At 34.5% G+C, this 17721-nt stretch overlaps 1 protein-coding gene across 3 annotated transcripts in view; it reads left to right on the plus strand.

Annotated features, from left to right (window-relative positions):
- The window catches only part of TMEM131 (transmembrane protein 131), a 234962-nt gene that overhangs the window by 128564 nt on the left and 88677 nt on the right, over nt 1-17721 (plus strand). For all 3 annotated transcript variants that reach the window (XM_073240054.1, XM_073240060.1, XM_036994615.2), the window contains exon 5: nt 11183-11306. In XM_073240054.1, the coding sequence (XP_073096155.1) occupies nt 11183-11306 (124 nt within the window). The remainder of the gene's footprint in view (nt 1-11182; nt 11307-17721) is intronic.

Below are 17721 nucleotides of genomic sequence, written 5' to 3' on the forward strand. Positions count from 1 at the left end.
CAGGATCTTTACCTACTTCTTTGTTTCATAGTCCTGTCACCCCACCTGGGATTGATGGACCTGGTTGAGGAATCTCCTGAGGGCACTCAGCTTCCTGCTTCCTAACCCAAAATGTGTATTACAACCATACCTGTGGATACCTCACTGTCCCTTCCCCAGGACCCAAGCCCTGGTTCCACCTTTGGGTTTTTTCCTCATGGCTGGACTGTTAAGCCACAGAAGATTTTGTACCTTGTGATGGCTGATGGCTGGGCTATAAGTCATGGATGATTTGGGGGCAGGTGTTTGCTTCCCTGCTCATAAAGCAGAGAAACTCTTTGGTGAGGTCCTGCCTCTCAAGGGCAGTCTATGGGCTCAGCCTTCCTGGTGACTGCTCATGCAGCGGTCATCTGCTGTCTGCTGAGAAACTTTCAGGGAGTTCATCTTCTCCACATCCTTCCCACTTCTGACAAGAGGTGATAGCATATGCCATGATGAGCTCTCAGAAAGGGAATATATGACTTGGTCTAGGCCTTAGAAAACATTTAACTTCAGCAATAACAAAACTTCACATCAGCGTTATAAAGAAATTCTCAAGTGGTATGTAAAATAAATAGTACAAACTATTATCAAAACCTTTAAAGTGTGCTAAATGTTTACAGAAGACAATGGACCTTATGTGGACCTAATGCATATGAACATGATACTTTTTGGTAGTATGGAGGAAGATACTATTATTTCATTCTAGAAAAGACAAAAGTGTTTAAAGTGATCCAAGGTTAGAACTGTTGGTGAAGCTGCAGAAGAAATGAGTGAGGTGATGGTGAAGTAGATGTTGATGATACAGAATATGAAAATCAAGTGATTTAATGTGACTATATTAAAGTCTGATTGAGAACATAAACTTCTAACCAACCTTTGACTTTGAGGATTTTACCTCCCCCTCTCCCTCCCCTTCCTCCCCAAAAAGGCTGTGAGTTCTAAAAGTTCTAATGAGGAAGTTAGACACACCTATAAGGAAACAGACTGAAATTTCTACTTGAGTGATAAAATGAGCTTCATTTATTTATGTAATGTTTAATTGTACTACTTTCACCTGAGTTCTCTGATATTCTATTTTAGGAAGCATTTATTAAAGTACTTTTCAAATTGAATTATTGAGGAGTCATATCACAATATATAGGGCTCACTCTGTGACTAAATAGGATTCAGCATTGATGGCTATATTAGACAAGAGTAAAAGATGTAGCATTGTGATAACACTAGCTCAAATGTAGTTCCTTAGCAAGTAACTATTGATTCATTGACCTCTGAACAATCACACAGCAAAGCCATCTTGACTGATGTGGTCACTCTAAAGGAAAAAAGGCTCTGAATGCTTTCTCCACTTTCTTAGGATGATGCTTAACAGTTGTAGAGTAGTGTTAGTTTCCAGAGTATCTTTATTAGTCTGCCATAACATTGGTTTTTATCTTCTTTCTTTTTTTATGAAACTATATACAGAAAAACGTATGGCACATATGTAGTTTTATATCTGCCACCCAACTAGATATGTATTTTTATGTATTTTTAATTTATGTAAATATATTTCAATATACAAATAATATTGTGATACAGCTTAATGTTTCTTTTCCAGGTTTATTAAGATATAAATGACATAAAACATTGTGTAAGTGTAAGTTACACAAAATGTGTTGGTTTGATATGCTACATATTACAAAATGATTATCACCATAAGGTTAACTAATACCTCCATCACATCACATAATTACCATTTCTTTTTTGTGGTGTGAACATTTAAGGTCTCAGCAGCTTTGAAGTATATGATATAGTATCATTAACTATAATCACTATTCTGTACGTTAGATACCAGAACTCAGTTCATCTTTTAACTAGAAGTTTGTACTCTTTGACCAACCTTTAACCTTTCTACCCACAACTCCCCAAGCCCTGGTAACCACCATTCTAGTCTCCATTTTTTTAGATTCCACATATAAGTGATATCATATAGTATTTGTCTTTCACTGTCTGATCTATTTCATTTAGCATAATGCCCTCGAAGACCATCCATGTTGTCACAAATAGCAGGATGTCCTTTCTCGTGGCTGAATAATACTCCATTGTATATATACATACCACATCTTCTTTCATCTGTTGATGGCTTTTGTGAATAATGCAGCAATGAACATGGGAGTACAGATATCTCTTTGAGATCCTTCCATTTCCTTTGCATATGGGAAGAAGGAGGATTGCTGGATCATATGGTAGTTCTATTTTTTTATTTCATGAGAAGGCTTCATATTGTTATATGAAGTGGCTCTGAAGTTTATTCTGTTTTTAAAGATCCATTTTTGTTAGGTGTCCATTTGTCCTCTTGCTTCTAACCACATCAGAGTATCCACTATTTTACCATAACTCCCTCTTTGGTGGCTACACATACTGCCTCTAATACCCTACCACTAGCAACAGTCCTGCAATGAAATCCTCTTACAAGTTCGCTTATGGACTATCATGGGAATTTCTTTGGAATATAAGCCCAGGAGTGGAATGCATAGATCAGAGTGTGAGTACACTTCATGCTCTTGTGAATATGCCACTGTATATACCTGAGAGCAGTGCATGAGCATTCCTGTATTTCCACATAACCCTATAATCTCACTAACACTTAACTTTAGCCAATTTTCTAATTTTGCTAGTTAAATAGGGATAATGTGATACCTCATTCTTAATTTTGTATTTCTCTTATTGCTAGTAAATTTGAGTATCCATCTCTTTATGTACTTAGTGGCCTTTTAAGTTTACTCTTCTATAAATTGCCTGTTCATATCTTTTCTCTTTTGAGGTTCATACTAATTTGTTAGCAATTCCTTTTAAGTGTAGAAATAACCTTGAAGTCTAGAAAGATAGTTAGTAATTGCAAATATCTTTTTCCAGCTTGTCACCTGTTAACTTTTCCCCTCCTATACTTCGTTGAACAGAAATTCTTAATATTTTCTCAAACTTTTGAAGAATTTTGAAGTATAGAAAAGTTGGGGAAAAAATTCTCTGGTAAACACTTAAATAACCTTTATCTAAATTCACAAAGAGATAATCTTTACATTTGTTTTTTCTTGTTTTCTACGCAGACACACATACACACACACACACACACACACACACACACACACACACTACTTTTTTTTTCTGAAAGTAAATGTAGACATTATGATACCTCATCCTTAAATTCTTCAGTAAGTAAATCTTAAGGGCCAGCCCCTACATAACCACAATTTCAATATCACACCTGAAGAATCTAATGTTGATAAAATAACATCTAATATAGTTTATATTAAAATTTCCCTAGTTGCCGAAAACATGTCCATTATAATCTACTCTCCATCCCACCCCCCAACCAAGATCAAATCAAACATTACACATTACATTTGGTTGGTAGGTGTCTTTAATCTAGAAGAGTTGCCTACCTTTTTCCTTTTTGTCACTGGTAGTCCAGGTCAGTTGACTTGTAGAACTCTCCACAAACTGGATTTGATTGATTATTACCTCATGATTAGATTCAGACTAAGCATTTTTGTCAGGAATATTACATAGATAATGTATATTTCCAAGTACATCACATCAGGGGATCTGTAGGGTCCTTATTTCTAATTATTGCCAGTGCTACTTTGAGAACTCCCTAATGTACTATCTGCCAGATTTTGTAAATGATAAAGATATCTTTTCCTGTTTCTAATTAATAAATAATGTGCGGGGTTAATATCCTGTTCTCCAACAACCTTTTATCTCACCAGTTTTTACCTACTCATCATCCATTGACTCAGGCCTAAATAATTTATTATATTGATAGTTGCAAAGATTCCTTTTTTTTTTCCTTCAAATTCTATCATTGTTTTTTCATTTAGGAAGTAAGATTATTCTATAAAGAGGTACTCTCTTACTTTTCTTTGATCATCACTATAAACCAAAGGTCAGCAAATTATGGCCCTTGTCACCTGTTTTTGTAAATAAAGTTTTACTGGAACATAACCATCCCCATTCATTTACATTTTGTCTATGTCTGCTTTTGCTCAACAGTGGCAGTGTTGAGTAGTTGCACAACTGCATGGTCTGTAAACCCTAAAATATTTACTTTCTGGTCCTTTACAGAAAATGTGGATACTTGTTATAGACTCATGGGTTCTCTTTTTTATTCTGTGTTACTTTCACTATTTTTTGTTCCAAATTTTCCCAGAAGAAGCCTCTGTAAGGTGAATACTGCCTTTTTTTTATGTGCCCCTTAATCCTTGAACAGTTTTTTGCTTTCTGATACAACAAAACATTCTAGACTTTCTTCTGTTTTCCTTGGCCTAGACCTGGAATTAGCCAAAACTATGAGAAGTCCTGGTTTCTTTTAATGGAGAATGACATGCAGAAACCCAGATCTGGGCACTAAGTGTGCTCATTACTCCCAGGTGTCATTGCTTGTCATCTCTGGAGTCACTGCTTCTAGGTTTGTATGAACAGATCTATGGAAGAATATATACTTACATGCTTACATGTAAGTCATGGTTCATACTGGTAATTCCCATCTCAGTTTTTCTAATTCAAATCCAACCTCACAGAGTTCTTCATCATCTTTCTCCATTTTATATCTGCATTTCCCTTTACCCCCAAATATTTGGTAGCATTTCCCAGTAAAGTCCTCCTGGGCTAGAATTCTTCCTCTGGGAAGGTTTTAAATTATGGATTTAATTTTTTTAATATGATTTTTTGTAGTGCTTATATATTTTTTCTTAATCAGTTTTAGTAAGCTGTTTTTTTTTTTGGATTTTAGCAATTTCAGGATAATTTTCAAATTTACTAACCTAAAGTTAATGTCAGTTTATGACTGTTTAAATGTTTGCAGCATCTGTAGTGATGTCTCCTTTATCACTGCTGATGTTGATGTTTCATGCCATCTCTTTTTTATCAGTATTGCCAGGTAGTTATCAATTTACTAGAGCCCCTACCCCCAAAAATGAAAACTTTGTCTTTGTAGAAAATCTCTATTTTATGTTTTACCCCACTGGTATCTACTCTTATTTCTGTTTTTTTTTTTTTCCTTACACTTTCTTTGGGTTTAGTTTGTTGTTCTTTTTTCTAATGACATAGATGCTTACCTCATTAATTTACTGGCTTTCTTTTCAAATATCTACATTTAAATTTACAAATTTTCCTTAAGTACAGCTTGAATTATATTCTACTAGCTTTTAATGAGTTAGTTTTTCATTTTCATTCAGTTCTAAGTAATTCTTAATTTTTATTCAGGTTTTTGTCTTTGCTCATGGATTATTTATACATGTGTTGGTTTATTTACAAATTTATAGGAGATCTAGTTATCTGTTACTGATTTCTAGCTTAATTAGTCTAGGAAGAGAAAATTCTGCATATATCAGTTATAAATAAATAAGAGATAGAACAAATAGTTCTAGATGGTAGACTTTAACCATAATAATTACATTAAATATAATAATCCAAATACACCAATTAGGAGACCAAGATTGTCAGATTTAAAAAGCAAGATACAATGAACAACAGAAACCAAAATTATAGGAAGCAAAAAAAGTATAGGACAGAACTGAAGGGGAAAATAGACGATTCATCATTCATAGTTGCAGAGTGTACTATCCCACTTTCAACTGCCTAAACAGGAGTAACAAAGGAAACAGAAGACCTGAAACTAGTACAAAACAACTAGACCTAATAGACAGCTATAGAACACTCCACTCACAACAACAAAATGCTTACCTCTGATTAGACACACATACAACAGTCTCCAGGATACAAGACCCAATAAATTTAAAAGGATTGAAATCATACAAAGTATGTTCTCTGATTACTCCATTCTCTAATGAACTAAGTTGGAAAACAATCAGAAAAAAACAATCTTGGGATATTAAACAACATATTTAATAATCAGTGTTTCAAAGAAGAAAGCAAAAGAATTAGTAAATGATCTTGAGATGAATGAAATGAAAACACAGCATACCAAAACTTATGTCATACAGTGCAAGTACTGTTCAGAAAGAAATTTAGAGCTATAAATGTCTTCATCAGCAAAGAAATAAGTCAGAAGCCTAGCCTTCCACCTTAAGAAACTAGAAAAAGAAAAGCTGAGTAAACTCAAGTAAACAGAAAGCAATATAAAGACCAGAGTGAAAAAAATGAAACAATAAAAAACAGTAGAGAAAATCAACAAAACCAAAAGTTGTTTCTTTGAGAAAAGCAACAAAATTGACAAACCCTAAACTATACTGATGAAGCAGTAAAGAGAAAATATCAAATTACTGAAATTGGGAATGAAAGAGATAACATTACTATCAACCTTTCAGAAATAAGGATAAGGGAATACTGTGAACAACTGTGTGCTAACAAATTCATTAATTTGGTTGAAATGGATAAATTCCTGAAAAGACACAAATTACCAAACTGAAGAAATAGAAAATCTAAATGAACTGACTATAACAAGTAAAGACTTTGAATTTATAATCAAAAAAACTTCCAGGAGAAAGCTTTGATCCACAGAAAGTCTTACTAATGAATCTTACCAGTCAAAGAATTATGTCAGTTCTTCACAAACTCTTCCAAATAACAGAAAGAGTAACACTTCCTAACTCAGTCTGTTAGGCTTGTATTATCCTGATACTAAAACCAGACACAGACACCACAGAGAAGAAAACTACAGAGCAGTATCCCTTATGAATATAGATGTAAAAATTCTCCACAAAATAATTTTAAAAAACCGAGGCGATCAGCAGTGTGGAGTCGCAGAAGGCTCCCACCTGCGGGCCGGTTGAGACTTTACCAAAGCCACACCAGCACAAGCATTATCTAGAAAAGTAATATGGAGCATGATAATTTCTCAAATGTATGTAAATGGTTTGGTGATTACCAGAAAACAAATTCATTTAATGGCAAAAATAATAATAGTAATAATAATAATAATTTTAAAAAGAAATCAGCAACACATAAAAAGGTTTATGCCCTATGACCAAGCGGCATTTATTCCAAGAATGCAGGGTTAGTCTGACATCTGAAAGTGAATTAATGTAATACACTATGTTAATAGAATAAAGAAAAACATATGATCATGGCAACAGCATTGAAAAAAAAATCCTTTCATGATGACAACACTAGAAACAGAGGAAAACCTCCTCAACCTGATAAATAGCATCTATGAAAGTCCCACAACTTACATCATAGTTAATGATGAAAGACTGACAGATTTGCTCCTATATCAAGAACAAGATAAGGATGTGTGCTCTTACCACTTCTACTCAACATTATACTGCAGGTCTGACCAGAGCAATTAGGCAAGAAAAAGAAACAAAAGGCACCCAGATTGGAAAGGAAGAAGTAAAACCATCTCATTTTCAGGTGATACACTCTTGTATACAGAAAATCCTAAGCAATCCATAAAAATAAAAAATTAGAATAAGTGAGTGTAGTGAGGTTACAGGATATATAATTACTATATAACAATAAATTAATTTCTGTATACTAGCAATGAACAATCTTAAAGCAATTCCATTTACAATAACATCAAAAAGAATAAAATACTTAAGTATAAATTTAACAGAAGTAGTGAAAACCTGTGTACTAAAAACAACAAAGCATTAGCCAAACGAATTAAAGAACTAAATAAATAGAAGCCTTTTCATATTCATAGATCAGAAGACACAAATGAGGGTGGTATTGCTGCCTAAATTGATCTATGGATTCAACACAATCCCCATCAAACTCTCAATTAACTTTTTTGCAGAAACAGACAATCTTATCTTAAAATTCACAAAAAAATAAGAGGGTTGTTCCAGAATAGCCAAAAGATTCTTTTAAAAGGAGAGCAACATTGGAGGACTCAATTCTTAATATCACAAATTTTACTCAGTTTTAGTAAACAAGACACTGTGATACTGCCGTAAGGATAGCCATAGCGGTAAATGGAAAAGAATTTAAACTCAAGAAATAGAACTTTACATTTATTGCCAGTTGATTTTTGACAAAGGTACCAAGACAGTTGAGTGGAGAAAAAATAGTCTGTGCAAAAAATGGTGCTAGGACAACTGGATGTCCTTATGCAATAGAATTAAGTTGGATTGCTACCTCATAACATACAAAAATTGACTTGTATCATAGAGCTAAATGTAAATGTAATAAAGCTAAACTGTAAAAACTTAAGAAAAAAAGCAATGGAATATATGTGCACTATGCATTGGTTTATGCAGTGATTTCTTAGATATGACTCCAGAAGCACAAGCAACAAAAGACAAAATGTACAAATTGGATACATAAATATTAAAAACTTCTGTGCAACAAATGGTACCATCAAGAAAGTGAAAAGACAACCCATAGAATAGGAGAAAATATTTGCAAGTATCTCCTAAGAGACTTATATCCACAATATATAAAGAACTCTTGCAATCCCTTGAATTTTACTGTGTTTAAGCACAGTTTCCTTATCTCTCCTTGTTGATAGTTCATAAACCCTTTCAATCAAGTTATTTCATCTTTTTTTAAAGTTTGGGTTTTGCCCATTACTTTTGTCCACATTCTTCAAATATTTCTAAATTCCATTTTCCAACTATGCCCTATGAATGTTTTTTGGTTTTTTTTAGCTCTATCTTCAAAAATATTCTAAATATATTCTTTCTTGCTGAGTTCTGAACTAAATTGTCAGTATATTCAAACTCACTAATAGATCCTATTGCTTTTATACACTCTTTTTATACTGATATTTTATCTTGTTTTCTATATGATTTCTTGCTACATTTTGCTAATATCTTGCCATATCTCCTTAAGTATATTACATTATGCTTATTTTTAATTCTTGGTCCAATTTTTCCATCCTCAGGTATGTATTATTTAGCCTTTACTAGGTTATGCCATGACTACAATCAGTCCCAAAATCCAATTGGATTTGGACTGAAATCAGACCTTCCATCTGGGAAACACAATTTTCTTGGCAGAGGAAAAAGAATACAGGAAAATTATTTAAACATATTATAGATATGTTCACATTTCTTTGACCAGAGCAAGTCATATGGCCAAACCTAATGTTAATGAAGTGGAGAATCATCTGTTCACAGGTTCAGTCAGCAAATTGGGAACAACATTGCAGTGTCCCATTTTGTATGTTTTCTAGTTTATTGTACTCCTCAAGGGTGATGATATTTTCATGTGCGAGTTTAGGAGCTTCTGTCTTGAAATGCATCTTGAGGAAGGGTGGAAGGCCGAGCCTTGGTCTTTGTCTGTTGTGAGCTTTTTTAAAGGATATGATTGCCAAGGTGGAAAGCCTCAGTTGCACACACACACGTAAAAGCTGTTAATTGTCTTATATTTGCTGCCACTATCTGGCTGTGCTTAGGCAGAAGCATCTGGACAGAGGTGTCTCCTGAGTTGTAATCTAACAGCCCCAGGTTTTGGAGGACCAGAGAGAGGAGTTAGAGGTGGGTATGCTCAAGGGCAGCTGATTATCGGTTTCTTATCCCTATGAGCCTTCCTGCTTTTCTAGGTTGAAGAGGTAGGTAGGCTCTGATTGTCCCAAAGCAAATGGGGGGAATTGGAGAAGAGAGTTTTGAAGCCTTCCTTTTCCCTACTCTCTCATTGTCAACCTAGGCTGCTCTTTGTCCCTCACTTTTCCCACCTACCAGTTCAAGGCAGCCTTCCCCCAAGCATTTCTTACTGTTCTTTGGTTACTCTTTGGTTCCAGTACCTCCTTCTATCTTTTCCAGCAGAGAGAGAGAGAGAGAGAGTAGGCGGGGACGGGCGGGTGGGGGGTGGTGGCGCGTACCGTGAAGGAGAGCCAGTAGTAGTGTCTTTAAAGGAACCCAAAGCCCCTGATTCCTTTTTTCAAACTAGTGAAAATCATCAGCTACTCACTGTTTATCAACTTTCCCCAGTCATAAAGTAGAGGAAAATTTAGGGGCAAAATTTCCTGAAGGACAAAAACATGATGGACAGTCAAACCACATATAAAACACAGTTCTGGCTCTGTATCTTCAATTCTTCGGATTTGAGGTTTAAACAAATGAAATAAAGTTTCAGTAAACATCGACCAAGATGGTCGCCTGAGGAGAGAACCTTGTGAAAGAATTTGTATTTGAATCAGAAAATGAGGGTTTAGATTGGCACAGAGCAAAGAGATTAGTAATCGCATGTAGAACTAGTCTGACTTAAGTTGGAAGGTCAGAATTGTGAAAACAGGGAGTTATAAACAAGGCTTGAGTGATGTCAGATTTGGAAGTACGTTAGTAACCACTGGGGAGGGAAGGAGAGCAACCCTGTGCACACCCCCTGTGCACACCCTTACCATGTGCCTGGTACTGTGCTGGGCAATATGGGGAGTACACAGTGCGTATGTAATGTGTGTGACCTTTGTCCTCAAGGTGCGGATGATCTCGTTGAGAAGTAAGACTGATTCAAATTAAATGATTAGAAAGCGCTAAGGAAAAAAATGTAATTTATATGCAGAGTTCTGTAGTGCTTGTAGGAGTCCGGAAGTCTATATAACTAAGATGAACTAGATGAGTACTTACTAGACTACATACTGAGGAGACCTCACTTTAAGATAAATTATGACATGGATGCCAAAGGAAGCATTAGAATGTGTGGATATCAGACCACTGAGTGTGTTTTTATTTAGTACAGCAGATTAAAACATGTACTAGAGCAAGATGGCCTGGATTCAAATTTAGTTCCAAGTACGACTTTGGGCAAGTTAATTAACTTTTCTGTTCTTAGTGTCACCATCGGTAACATGAGAATAATAATAATCCCTAACTCATAAGGCAGATAAGCTTACATAACCTTGCCACTTGATTTCTCCTCCTAAATTGAAGAGCATGTATCAGTGGAATCTGGGGAGAAGAAGACTTGATTCACAATTAGTAGGAAGGTGAGGTGGTACAGAAAGTAAGGATCTGACCATTTTGTTGCCTGCCTTCTTCCCCACTAGATAGTAGTTTCATCCAGGGCGAGGACTTGCTTCATTGTATCCCATGACCTGTCTCAGTGTGTGACATATAATTGGCACTAAATAAATATTTGCTGAGTGGCTAAATGAATTTTTATGTGTGATTTTAAATATGAATCAATTTAATAAATAGATTTATGTTTGGCTATGTATTAAATTTTTCAACTAGAAATTATCTTTGAAGTATTTATGACAATTTTCATTTTGTTTTTACAGGCCAGTTGGAATGCCAAAAATGGAAAAAGTTTACTTACATAATCCTAGTTCTGAAGAAACTATTACTTTAGTATCAATATCTGCCACAACATCACATTTTCATGCATCATTTTTTCAAAATAGGGTAAGTTTCTCTACTACAGATGATTTCTCTTGAGTTTGAAATTGAAATGCCTAGGGTTTTGTGGTTTTTTTTGATGTTACAATTTTATTTGCTATAATTAAAACCTGGTTTGAATGGTTCATATTTGATTTCAGTTTGCCCCATTTCCTAAGAAATTATTACTTCTATTCTTCAACACACATTGTTTTTCTCAACATGAAATAGATTAACAAATCAACTTTGAAACTTAAACACTCTGAAAAATGTAGCATTCAGATACAGTTGATTTTCTGTTCCCTCCTTATAATAGGTAATTCCTCAGCATTGTGTTAGTTTTCTGTTGCTGCATAATAAATACCACAAACACGATGGCTTAAAACAACACCCACTTATTAGCACATAGTTCTGTAGGTCATCAGTCCAGTGGGTCCTTTGCTCAGGGCCTCATAAGGCTATAGTTAAGATGGTGGTTGATCTGAGTCCCTGACTGGAGACTCAGGGAAAATCCACTTCTAGACTCATTCAAGTTGTTGGCAAAATTCAGTTCTGTGTGCTTGTAGACCTGAGGTCCCCATTTCATTGCCGGCTGTCAGCCAGGGACCTCAGTTCCTTAAGGCCTCCACATTCCTTGTCACCATCTCCAAGCCAGCAATATTGTCACATTTCCCTTGTACTCAGATCTCAGATCAGCTTCCTGTTCTGCTGCCAGTGTAGAAAATTTTGCTTTAATCATGTCTTTTGGTCAGAACCCACCTGGATAGTCTCCTTTTTGATTAACTGAGTCAGCTGAAATAACCTCATTACATTTTATTGTAAAATGTAAAATCCTTTTACTGTATAATGTAAATAATCACAGGTGTGGTATTACCTCATATTCACAATCTTGGAGATTGGGGCAAGAAATTTGGGGAGCTGTTTTAGGGTTCTACCTACCACAAGTATCCTCTAAGTTTTACTTATAATCATTTTTGTAGATAGTATGCAAACTTGTTATTAAAAAATTTTATCTAACAAAGAAGTTGGATCTTAATATTGAATTTGAGACAATACATCAAGCCTTAATATATATAGGCTTCCAAAATATCTTGTAAATAGGTTTCTAAAATAGCTAAACAGCAAATATCAGAGGGAAATAAATGAATGGAACTAATTTCATTTTCCCGGGGTTTTCACTGACTCCAAAGAAGGGAGAATAATACATAACTAAAAGGACCTTTTATTAAACATACAAATTGTACCAATTATTTAGATTTTTACATTTCTTCTTTCTAAAATCCTATTTCATTGTTGTTAAGCTAGCAACTTCCAGAGTAAAAAAAATGACACATATTTGGCTTTTTTAAATTTAAAAGTATTTTATAAACAAGGAATTGATAAGTTAGCATGTTACTTCATTAAAAATTTTAATTTTTTGTGGTACTCAATAAAAAACATCCCTTTTCTAAAATACTTCTTAAAACAAGTTTCCCTTTAGTTATTCTTTGTTATTCCTTCAAAGATCTTTCCACATTTTTTATAATTCTATAAACTGTTTCTTAAAGTGATAGCTCTCTCAAATTTTTTTAATATCATTACCTAAAAGGTATTTTTACAGTTTCTAGAAATGTGCTGATATTCTCAAATAATAGAATCCCAGTGCTGGGAGAGAGCTATGTGTATTCATCTAGTCCAGTACCCTCATTGTGAAAGTGAAGAGCTGACCCTCCGAGGGGTTTGCCCCTGGTCGTGTAGTTAGACAAGAGCCAGGCTGAGGGTCTGGGTGTCCTGTCGGCCTACCCAGTGATTTGTATCATATTCAGCTTTAGTATAGGCAGCATGTATGTGCAAACGGAACCACCCAGCTCTCAGGCATCACCAGTGTGTAGAGACATGTTGGGTTAAAGGGCAAAATAATGAAGTGAAAATGGAAACAGCTTAAAAATAGTTCACAGTAGTGCTACAGATTTATTTTTAACTTGTTAATTTAATTTGCTAATTCAAGCAATGTTTAGTTGTATCTAAACATAAAACTTCACGCGTGTTGAAGGCTACCAGGGTTTTCTCTTTTTCCATGTTGCTATCACAATACAGAGACTAGACTGAGAGTTACACACAGAGATTCTCAGAGGGGCCAGGTAGGCAGTGTAAAGGAGAGAAGCAGGCCAAGTGGGATGAAAGGTGACCTGGATAGCATGTGGCCCTCCAAAGGGATCAGCTTGTTCTGGGCTCCGGCCAGTGGTTGCCATGTGGGAGTGTAAGTACCTGCCCAGTTCTTCTGATTTTCCAAAAAGAATCAGAAATAGGAATTTTTATATAAAACTCCCAATTTTTATATACTGAAATAAATTCAAGTCTAGAAAGACAGTGCGGACCAAACAAAACAAGCTAAAGGCCACCAAATTGACATTTCTGAACTAGACTCTCCCAGGAATTTATTTCTACATATGAACCCTTACGCAGAGAGATTCATTTTTTTGGAAATTTGTCAAAAAAATAAACTAAATTTGTAAGTAGTCAAAGTTAAAAACCAGTATGTGTTTTCCATTGTCAGGAGATGAAATTAAACAATAAAATTATCTGTATCTATCCAGATCTACATTTAGGTAATTCAGATTTAGCCTCAGGAGATTGCCAAAATCTATGCTATCTTCTCTTTTTTCCCCTTTTCTTCCTTTCCATTTTTATTTGCTGCAGTAAGATACTGATTCCAGAAGCTCAAGAAGTGGAGGGGAGAGATGGAATGAACTCTTGGGGAAAAAAATACCCTTATCTCTCTTCTGCTTTAATTTTATGACTCTGATAGGAACCTTTATCTCAAATCTAACTCTGATTGCCCTTGTGCACCCTCAGAATTCTGGTCAGATCTAATTTTTTCAAGAATAAAGCATTTTCTGTAACTCAAGTTACTGATTATTAACCAGTATCATCTCTACATTAACCAACCAGTAGGAAATATAGAAAAGAATAATTATTGTGTAAAAGGCCAAGTTTTACATAACCATAGTCTAACACACACTCACAAATAATCCCCCTTGCTAAGGTTTTGATTTTAAAACCTGGAGATCAAGAAGAATCAGGGTAATAAAGAATGTCGTGCTGTGACAACTTACTTTTCTATGTATAACTTCTAATAATTATCTGTTATAAATACCTGTTAATTAAAATTGTCTAATTAATTACAACTAAAAATTACATACTATTAAGACTGCAATTTAGGCCTATTCCTCTTTCGTGGATATATTATATGTTGGTCATAAAATATGTTATAGGTGTTTTGTGTCAAAGACACAGATTGTTTTAATGCTCTATAATAGTCAAATTTTGACGACCATAAAAATTGTGGAAATGAGGTATGTTACAGACTTTGGTAAACAAAAATTTTTTCCTTGATTATCTAGAGCCTGTTAATTGACTAAATTTCAGATAAGCTGGAGGTTGACTACTATAAAGTTTGTTTCAATCTGTAACTAAAATGAAAATGTTTCTGGACACTTATTTTACTGTGCTATAATAAACAATGTCTCACAGGTTGAAGATCATTAATGAATATTAATGATTATTTTCAGTTAGATGTAGAAGCCTAGACATTGTTTATTCTGTTTTAGGTTAAACTCTGATCAATCCATGGATGTTACTGGGAATTGAACAAAATATGATATAGCAGTGTTACAAAATTGTTGTGCAGATAATACAAAGAATAAACTACAGTTGTATCTATTGACTTGGAATAATATGTTACATATGTTAATATGTTATAAAAGTGCATTTAGAGTATAATATGATGCCATTTTTATAAAAACTGGAAAATCTGTATTTATTTGGATATATGAATAAGTGCCAGAGTAAGGTATAGATAGATGTACCTGGTGTGCTGGATAAGCCGAAAAGGATGAGAATGGAGGAGGGTTGCTCATATTAACTTTTTTTTCACACATCTTTATACTATATCTCTAAGTAAATAAGTAGTTATTTTTGCAATTTAAAACCTACATGAAAATTTAAATTAGAAAATAGTTTGCCACCTGAGTGGAAATAAGGAATTAATTTGACAAATATTTATTGAGTGCCTACTAAGTGCCAGGCACTTTGGGTTTATTATTGAACAGCAGAGGTTCTTCACTTATGATTACTCTGGGAGGTTTGGGTGACAGCAGCAGAGGGGAGGCAGGAATAATAAAAAAGTTTTGTAAAATGCTAGATGACGATACGAGCAGAGGAAAAGAAGAGTAGGATAAGAGGATTAGAAGTGTGTGAAGTGGTGTAGTACAATTTTCTTCTTTTTTTATCGTGATATAATTCACATATAACATTGTAGAAGTTTAAGGTGTACAGCATGTTGATTTTATACATATTGCAATATGATGACCACCACAGGGTTAGCTAACACCTCTAACATGTTGCATAATTATCCCTTCTTTTTTGTGGTGGAAATCATTAAGATCTAGTCTCTTAGGAACTTTGAAATTTATAATACAGTATTGTTATCTGTAATCACTATGTTGTGCATTAGATCTCCAGAACTTACTTATCTACTGGTTACACATTTGTACCCTTCCACACTACATTCCCCAACTCTCCCATTACAACCATTCTACTGTCTGTTTTTACAAGTTCAGCTTTTTTAGACTCCACATACAAGTGACATCATAAAGTAATTCTCTGTCTGATTTACCTCATTTAGGATTATGCCCTCAAAGTCCATCCATGTTGTCGCAGATGGAAGGATTACCTTTTTTCTCATGTGGTGTGTGTACACACCACCACTTTTTTATTCATTCATCCATCAACACTTTCTGTATCTTGGCTATTGTGAATAACACTGCAATAAACTTGGGAGTGCATATATCTCTTTGATATCCTGTTTTCATTTCTTTAAATGTAGGATTGTGATGTAATTCACATATAACATTGTGTGAGATTAAGGTGTACAACATCTTAACACCTTAAATGGGATTGCTGGGTCATATTGTAGTTCTATTTTTAATGTTTTGAGGTACCTCCATACTGTTTTCCATAGTGACTGAACCAGCTTACATTACCACCAGCAATATATAGGATTCCCTTATCTCTACATCCTCAACACTCATCTCTTCTCTTCTTAGTGATGGTTATTCTAACAGGTGTAAAGTGGTATGTCAGTGTGATTTTTATTTAGATTTTTCTGATGACTAAAATTTTTGGGCATCTTTTATATACCTGTTGGCCATTTGGATATCCTCTTTGGAAAAATGTCTAAAAAAACTGTTCTTTGCCCATCCTGTAATCAGATTGTTTGGTTCTGGTTATTAAGTTGTATTGATAATAGGTAAATTTTATCTATTTCTGTGAAAAATGCCATTGGGATATTAATAGAGATTATATTACATCTATAGATGGTTTTGAGTAGTGTGGACATTTTAGCAATATTCTGCTGATTCATGAACATGGGATATCTTTCCATTTGTGTCTTCAATTTCCTTTATCAAGGTTTTGTAGTTTTCATTATACAGCTCTTTCACCTCTTCGGTTAAATTTATTTCAAAGAATTTTTTTATGCTACTGTGAATGGGATAGTTTTATTTTATTTTTTCGGATGTCTCATTTTGAGTGTATAGCAACACAACATTGTTAGTGTATAACAATTGAGAAATTCCCAACTGTTCTGAATTTTTTCATTTCCAACAGTTTTTTGAGTCTTTAGGATTTTCTCTATATAAGAGTATATCATCTGCAAATAATAACAATTTTACTTCTTCCTTTCCAATTCTGATGTTTTTCTTTGTCTTCCCTAACTGCTCTAAGAAGGCCTTCCAGTACTATGTTGAGTGTGAGTGTGGGCACCCTGTCTTTATTCCTGATCTTAAAGGAAAACCTCTCAATTTTCCATCAAGTATTATGTTAGCTGTGGGTTTTTCATATATAGCCTTTATTATGTTGAGGTATGTTCCTTCTATAGTTTGTTGGGGGTTTTTATCATGCAAGGATGTAGTTTGTCAGATGCTTTTCTGCATCTATGGAGATGACCATGTGATTTTTATCTTGCATTCTATTAATGTGATGTGTCAGATTTCTTTACATATATTGAACCATCCTTGCATCCCAGGGATAAATCCCACTTGGTCATGGTATATAAACCTTTTAAAGTATTGTTGAATTCAGTTTGCTAATATTTTTTTGAGAAATCTTATAATGTCCTTATCTGGCTTTGATATCAAAGTAATGCTGGCTTCATAAAATGAGTTTGGAAGTGTTCCCTCCTCTTCAGTTTTTTTGGAAAACTTAGAGAAATGTTGGAATTAATTCTTCTTTAACTGGTAAAATTTGTCAGTGAAGCCATGTGGTCCTGGGAATTTTTTGTTAGGAGGTTTTTGATTCCTAATTCAGTCTCCTTAGTCATTACTAATCTATTCAGATTTTCTATTTCTTCCTGATTCAGTCTTGGTAGGTTGTATGGTTTTAGGACTATCCATTTCTTCTA

This window comes from Manis javanica, chromosome 1, assembly GCF_040802235.1.
Source record: "Manis javanica isolate MJ-LG chromosome 1, MJ_LKY, whole genome shotgun sequence".
Lineage (NCBI taxonomy): Eukaryota > Metazoa > Chordata > Mammalia > Pholidota > Manidae > Manis > Manis javanica.